The sequence below is a fragment of the Odontomachus brunneus genome, unplaced genomic scaffold (assembly GCF_010583005.1).
Source record: "Odontomachus brunneus isolate Ranch 3 - 2012 unplaced genomic scaffold, Obru_v1 Obru_scaffold_033, whole genome shotgun sequence".
Taxonomy (NCBI): Eukaryota; Metazoa; Arthropoda; class Insecta; order Hymenoptera; family Formicidae; genus Odontomachus; species Odontomachus brunneus.
In genome coordinates, this window is record NW_022639483.1 from 1417541 (window position 1) to 1425909 (window position 8369).

The window sequence follows — 8369 nt, forward strand, 5'->3', positions numbered from 1 at the left end:
TATATATATATATATATATATATATATATATATATATATATATATATATATATATATATATGCACCGCACCGTCCGTGTGACAGACTCCATTGAAAATACGGCAGAATTCGGCACACATGCTTTTTCAACGAGAATTTTTACCAAAACTCGATAAGAAATAGCCAATAAAAGCTTATTAATCCTATAGACATTCATGATTAACGACAATCAATTGATTTGATGGATCAGTTAGCCGTGGTTATACAAGAATGATCCAACCCACATAAAGTGAAAAATAAAGATGAAAATTTGACGTGTGATTTAAAAGATACAGATAGCGCTGAGGTACTTTGCAATTGTTCACGAAGTCAAGCAGGACCAATGTTCTTCTCCTTAAGGATATTCATTGACAATTAGTACAAAATGGCATAATTAGTGGAAAATAAAAACTGTTTTTTTTTTAGTTGATTTTAGGTATAAGGTTGGATATTTTTCATTTTATATATGGACTACACCCACTGGTAACAGAAACTCAGAAATCATAATTTAATGGGTTAGATCATTTTTGCGTAACTATAGCTGATTGTTTTAATTGCACTTATCAGGAGAATATACAGTATTGGATTAAATATCAAATTTGTATCGCACAATAATGTGTATCAGGTGAATCGTCCGATTTGCCATTTCTATAATAATTTACACTACAATTTCAGCATAGTTCGGCTTTGCACAAAAATATTATAAAAAGAAGTATAAGTTTCCACATAATTTTGACTTTTATAATATTTTCCTCGTGTATTTATATTTTAGGAACTGTACTGTTAAAAAATTTGCTATGTTTCCAGCAAAGTTTACCATGTCCCTTAGCAAGATGAACCTTCTACTCCTACTATTAGAAGCATAAAATTGAATAAAATTTACAAGGAAAGAAACTCGAATATTCTCTCCATGTAGTTGTATAAAGTTGTTGCCGCATTTACGTACACTTGTCCATCGGGGTAAGGTGCAATGCTTTAACGACGTCGTTATTCTCCCGCAATGAATCGTAACCGTCAACCAACGTGGTTCTCGTGTATTTTCTGCGTTCACCAAATTTGCACGATATATTCTTTGAACCGGAATTTTTTGGATTGCACGACAGTAACGATGGTAGGGGCGGGACTGATATCACGGATCGATATCAAATTTTTGCCCTGTCCGCCGATAAGTATCGCGCGCACGAACGGCGCGATCTCGCCGTCCGAAACGCGGGCGTCTTCGGCCGTTTCGGAGATCAAGCCCATCCCGTTTAGGTTTTACGGCGTACTTGGGGCGTACTACAGGCGCGCGCTCGGACGTCCCGTGCGCGCGGCGGACGGTGCCGGCGTTTCCATCTCGAATAGAAGTTTTTACGTCCCGGGGGCTTATTATCCGCGGAACAGCCGCGGGCGCTCGTATTTCCGGATATAATTTAGCCCGTCGGGTGTTTCAGCTGCGCGCGGCAGGCTTAATTTCGCACCTACGTGCGCGATCGCCGACCCACGAAAACGGAAATAACTTGCCTCACGTTACGAGTGAGAGAGGCAGAGAGAGAGAGAGAGAGAGAGAGAGAGAGAGAGAGAGAGAGAGAGAGAGAGAGAGAGATGAGAGCGAGCGAGCGAGGAGACCATCACCATCACGGCTAGCTCCTCTTCGGCTACGTCGGCGGTGAAACTGCGCGAGAAATAATTCCACGCTTCCATCGTAAAACCGGCGTAAATTGGGCACGCTGTATACCAGACGGTATCGATTTCCTAGGGCGACTCTCGACGGCGCTCTTCGCTAGACGTAGGATCGACAGTGTGCGGAAAGTGTGTTCCGGTCTCCACACGACAGCGATCCGCCGACTCGGTGAAACTCTCCTCGCGTAGGCGCGATATTGATGAGACTGTTACACCCGAGTTTTTTACCCCTTGCGAATTACTGACAGTGAAGCGACGAACCTCTCCTGTCAATGTATCGATCGTATTCGATCGTAAAAACTATATGTACTGTGATTATGTATTCGTGAAGTCACACCCCGACGTTCTTACGCGTCGATTGTGCCGATCGGAACTGATTAGAGCTCCAGCGATTAAGGAGCGCACGGAAAAACTGTAGCAGTAAGCAAAGTGACCAACCACAGCCGATGATTCTACTCATGGTCCAAGAACAGTCGATTGTAATTGATTAGTTCTTTCACAGTTTATATTTTCCTGTCTGCCATGACTCTATCAAAATTGCAATTAAATAACAGGGTACTAACTTCACAGCCAGCATCAAGACCGAATATCTGCAAATAGCTCATCTGATTTCTTGATGAATACTAGAGTTTTTGGTAAAAAAGAGAATTTAATTAGTAGAAATTAAATATAAATGTAAATTAGTTTGTAATTACTTCGCAAAATAGCAAAATATATTAAATCATTCAATCTGGAGAGTTTTTTCTTCCTTTAAATGTATATTTTATAATTTACTTCTCACACATATTTAACACATTAATATACATTACGTATGTATATTAACATAATATAATTTTAACATAACTTTATGTCATAATTTCGTAATATGTTAAAATGTGACTCAATTAATCTACACGAACAGGGAAATTTTTTCTTTTGCCGAGCTTAATTTTATCAAGCAACAGCTCACTCTTTCCTCTTCCTTTATATGTAATATTTTTTAGTGTATTTTATAGTATATTTCTCACACGTATTCAACACATTAACACATGACGTGTGTTAATATAATATCATAATTATAATATAATTTTATTCCATAATTTTGTGATATAATATATATGTACTTCGTATATTACTTAACTCTAGTAACATACTGTAATGTAATTCAATTAATTCACATGAACGAGGAAATCTTTTTCCTTAGCCGATATAAAAGCCTAGTCTTATCGAGCGACATGATTCATGCACGTAATATTTAGGCATCGCTATAAATAAGTTTTGCCATGATTCACGACTAACCGAAACTTCCTCGTTTTGTCATTTGCAGACGTCACGGCGCAGCTTCACCGTCAGCAGCATCCTCCACCTGTTCGTGCTGGTCAGACTCTTCGCCCTCGGCACAGCCGACGCTCGAACTTTCTGTCCCACCGGCTGTACCTGCGACGACGACACCTTGGTGGTCTCCTGCGTAGGCGCCAACCTTGACGTTATACCAATCGCGTTGAATCCCAGCATCCAGCGAATAGTGCTGAAAGAAAATCGCATCAAGACCGTGGACGCGGCGGCGTTCCAGTTCTACGGTGATCTGAAGAACGTCGATCTCTCCAGCAACCACCTGTTCACCATACCGAACGGCAGCTTCGACGCGCAACGGCACCTGGTGGAGCTCCACCTCAAGCACAACAAAATCTCAGCACTGACTGAGAAAACGTTCCAGGGCCTCAAGTCCCTCACGGTGCTGAATCTGCGCGACAACTATCTGGAGACGCTTAAGAGCGGCCTCTTCGCCTACCTGTCGAAGCTCGAGGAGCTCGACCTGGGCCAGAATCGCATATCCAAGGTGGACCCGGGCGCGTTTCAAAAGTTAGGCACCCTCAGGGTGTTGTATCTCGATGATAACCAATTGAGAACCATACCGTCGCCAGCATTGGCACCGTTGAACGCCCTCGCGGAACTCCACATTGGCTGGAATGCTTTCTCTACGCTACCAGATGACGCGTTCAAGGGTCTGGAGCAGCTCGCGGTGTTAGATATCATGGGCGCGGGATTGGACAACATCAGCGACGGCGCGTTTCGCGGTTTGAACGCTCTCCGCACCCTGAAACTAGGCGCCAACAAGCTGCGCGAGGTGCCTACGAAGCAGCTGGCGGTGTTACCGCGCCTGGAAGAGCTGACCTTGGGTCAGAACTTCTTCACGATCCTCCGATCAGGCGCCTTTCAAGGTCTGTCGACGCTCAAGAAGCTCGACGTGTCCGGCGCTAAGTTACTGACCACCATGGAGAAGGGTGCCTTTTCAGACAACGCTAACCTGGAGACCCTCGTGTTGAACAGCAACAAGCGCTTATCTACCATGGAAGACGGCGCGTTGGCAGGTCTGCCGAATCTCAGGCACTTGATGCTGCGCGACAACGCCTTCGTAATGTTCTCGGAGTCGCTGGTCGCATGGAACGAATTGCGCCGGCTGGACCTCAGCGAAAACCCGCTGGTCTGCGACTGCAGCCTCCTCTGGCTGGCGGAGGTTCTGGTACCTAGGAACTCCAGCCCGGTGATATGCGCCGAGCCGCCCGAATCCAAGGGTAAGCCCATAAAGGGCATGACACCCGACGAACTGGGCTGCGCCTTCTCGGATCCGCGCAAGCAAGCCCTCCTGGCGACGATATGTGCCGCGGGAGTGGCTCTCTTCACGGTACTCGCGCTGACTCTGTACTACCGCTGCCGCAGACGCGTGCGAGACGTGCTCAAGGACTACAAATGGAAGAATCGCGCGATATCGCGGAAAGAGCACGAGTACCAGAAGACCTTCTCGGACGACGAGTACATCGTGCGATCGGCGCACGCCCATCATCACCAGCACCATCATCAGCCGCAGTCGCAGCAGGTGCCGACGCACCACCATCACCATCATCTGCAGCAGCAGCAGCAGCAGCAACAGCAACAGCAGCACGCGCAGATAGCGGCGGGCATCAAGCCGATACCCGTGACGGAGCTGTAGCTAGAACTTCGGGCGGCGAGCCCCGGTACCGGTGGGGTCTGGTTTCTGCCGCACGGCAGCACCACCCTCGCCGAGGGCTTCACCTACATCGACGGCGAGACAGCGCGTCAGATGCGCCGCCCGGGGACGCTGCCCGTCGCAAACAACGCGTCCGGCCACCGCGGTGGCGGCACGGGAGGAGGAGGTGGAGGCGGTGGAGGAGTGGCAGGAGGGGGCAGAGGCGCCGTGGACGACGGTACGGCGTCGTTGAGCGCCACGCCGATCGACGGACTCGCCGGCGGTGGCAGACCACACTACTCCAATCATTCTCTGCGCCGCACGCCGCACTCGCAGCCGCAGCTCACCTCCAGGGAACCCGACGAGCGGATGCGAGTAGAGTCTGGTCTCCAGAACGGGATCATACCGGCCGGTCGCCACCACCCGTCACCGCCACCGTTGCCCTCGAGGCATCAGCCTTCGTGCGGCCAGTCGTCGTACCCCACGCTGCCAGTGAACGGCCACGCTGCTCATCACTACCACCATCACGCGAGAGAACGCGAAAAGGACCGGTCGTCGACGCGCGAGAGAAACCGCGAGCGAGACGTCGGCCCGCCGCCGGTGGCGCAGCATCGCTCGGACAAGCACAGGGAGCCGCAGCTGGAGATGGAGCTGCGAGATAGCCTCGACTTGGGCGGTATCGGTACGTACCGAGCGTAAACGACGACGACGACGACGACGACGACGACGACGACGACGAGCGCCGACGAACCGGATGCGTCGCGTTGGGACAAAAGACGGAAGACGGGATCTGCATGGAGACGACCGCGCGCGGACTCCTCCGCGCTGTTTCACTTAGCGCGGGACGAGATCCGTGAGCAAGGAAATTCGACGGCAGAGCGGAAGACAAAGGCAGCTGATAGGGTTGCGAGAGCGTAGGGAAGACCAAAGTTCCTGTCGTTGCGAAACACGAGGAAAGAGAAGAGAGGAATCAGCAATTCGAGTCGGACGGGAAGGAAGGAAGACCAGAGCGGAACGTCGACGAAGAATATCAAGAAGCGAGACCAAACCCGAGTAGCGAGCACGCGGTGTGATCGCCGTTATTACCTACCTCGCTGTAATAGCGCAGTCTGGAAAATCCATTCCGCACGGGATCACTATCGAGACAGACACCGGCATTGTCCTGGACCGAGCGTCGTCATCGACGCGACAACGTCGCGAATTCAGCCGGAGTTCCCGTAGGGGCTGACTACCCGCGAGGATACACCCCGAATGAAGTAGCCGGGACGCGAACGAGTCTCTTTACTCCGGCCGCGCGGATTACACCCCCACACCTGGGATATGCTGCCTTCGAGTTCCTTCATTCTTTCCCGGCTCTGTGTTCCCGCCGCTGCTCGATCTCCCTTCGACCCTCACATTTAATTTGACATATAACGAGATAACATCGAGGGCCGAGGGGGGAGAGCACAAAAGACAGCTATAAGTTCTCCGTCATGATTACGCGCACTCTTCAACAGTCCTCAAACGGTACTTAGTAAGTCTTATTCTCTCGCCGCCGCGACTCCGCGAGAAGGAGAGACAGGGGTGAAACTGGGCCACGTTTTTCGCGTTACCGCGGGGAGTGTCTCTCCCGGAGTATCGTCGAGGGAAAGAAGATCGGACGGGAGGACTCTCGTCGGGATTTTCCTCCACCTTAGCGCGCTGATTACCGCGAGATATCAGCGTTGTCGAGCACGAATAACGCCGAACGGAAATCTCTCGCGGGGGCCGCGTGCAGCCAGCCGTGGGAAGAGGCCAAGTTCGGCCCGCGAACGCCGGAAACGACGGGCCATCGGCCACATGGAGCCTGTGATTGTTCCATGTGATATGTATACATAGGTACGCGTAGAAACGCTGTGCACGCGCTGTGACCATTTGATGATCGTGCCGAGCTCGATCGAGAACCGAAGTTCGATAGCGCATCGGGTCTACGCCGAATTACTTTTCGAGATCATCCCCGAGAGCGGGAGAGGAGGAAAGGAAAGAACTCAATGAGTCGCGGTGCTCCAATCGGCGGGAACGGAAGAGGACGGAACGAGGAGAGACGAGTCGTTAGAATCCCTAGATTGTGTTTTATTCGAGAAGGTGGCCGCGCCGGCGAGAGAAAAGGAGAGGGAGAGCTCGTGTCGCGCCGTGCGAACGTGTATCATAAAGCGAGAGGAAGACACCGCACTAAGCAACGTAGGACTGCAGCTATATAAATATATACATACATATACAGATAAATATATATATATAAATAAAAAAAAGTATATATATATATATACATAAATTATATATTCTAAACGGTCGAATTATTTTCTAAATAAAAACACCAATGTACAGAGGCACGACGGAGACGGTATAGTTCAGCTAGTGTCACGCGTCCTCGACTATCGTAATTTTAAGGGTACACACACACTTTGGATCGTCGTCGAGTATCCGGGTATCCGCGTACCGGAAGAGAGCGCAAGGAGATGACAGAAGGGAAGAGGAGGATGAAAAAGAGAGCGGAAGGTACGCGGGTAGCCCGCGTGCGATACGATCGCCGAGAGATCGCGGGGTGAAGAAATTATCAAAATATCGGTTAGGATATAAGGACGCGACCGTTTTTCTTTCCTTTTTTCTACTCGGTGTGTAAAATTATTGTTAGGGGGTTATAATCTTGAGAAGGTTTTTCCGCGGTTGTAGGGAACCGCGCGGGTTTCCGAACGCGAATGTCGTCGTCCATTTTTCTCGAGCGAAGATGGGTGTCCTTCCGGACGAGTGAATGCCGGAGAATTCTCGCGAGTGACAACGGTAAACATCAACGGGTGTATTTAATAGGCGGGTGACTTGCAAATTTTTTCATATTCCAGTCACGTTATTCGAGAAATTTCGTCTTGTTTTAGATATGGACGCGATATGAGAGTTCGGCTCGTATTAGCTTTTACCTCCGTACCCCGCTATCAACTTAACGTTCAATTCCTCCCGCAGTTTTCCCGATATCAAATTTTATTTCGAGGAGCAGCTCTCACGTAGAACGTCGACAGCCGCGAAACACCTTCGTGTGCACGATGGAATCGAAAGAGAGAGAAAGGAAGAGATATAGATAGATAGATACATAGAGAGAGAGAGAGAGAAAAAGAGAAAGAAAGAAAGCGCGGTCGATCCATCTTTTACCAACGTGTCGACATTTGAACCTGCGACTGCCGAACTGTCTTGCGGCATGACACACCAAATTTCAGTCGCGATTCGCGCTGTGTTAGGGAGAATTCACATCCTGGCAGAAAAGCAGAAAGACAGATCGGAACTCGCACGCTGGTGGTCAGACGGTAGTCGACAGTTTCTGCTTTTCCACCAGCGCGCGAGTTCTGATCGCCTTCTGCCTCTCTGCCAAGGTGCGAATTGTCCTTTATGGACAGCGTTTCAATCGCCGTTGGAACGCGGGTGCGGGTGCACATGCATACACACGCGCGCCATGTGAGTGACTCTTTCGCAGGGTGGTCACTTTTACTCTCGATGTCACGCGCGAGGCAATTCCCGCGCGTCGAAAATGCCGCGCTGCCTGATAAATCGCGGTCGCATTAAAATGCACGGGGCGCGGCCGAGTTTAAGTTAGTTCCTCGACCGACGTAATGGCCACGACGGTGGAGACGAGACGGCGAGAGGAGCGAGAAGAGAAAAGGGCGAAGAAGCGAGAGAGAAGGCGAGAGAGAGAGAGAGAGAGAGAGAGAGAGAGAGA

The 8369-nt window shown here is 49.8% G+C and overlaps 1 protein-coding gene across 1 annotated transcript in view; it reads left to right on the plus strand.

Moving 5' to 3' along the window:
* LOC116843475 overlaps nt 1-8369 on the plus strand; it is a 354588-nt gene that overhangs the window by 334961 nt on the left and 11258 nt on the right. The window contains exons 5-6 of the mRNA XM_032813922.1: nt 2987-4647; nt 4711-5371. Of these exons, the coding sequence (XP_032669813.1) occupies nt 2987-4647; nt 4711-5347 (2298 nt within the window). The 3' untranslated portion in view covers nt 5348-5371. The remainder of the gene's footprint in view (nt 1-2986; nt 4648-4710; nt 5372-8369) is intronic.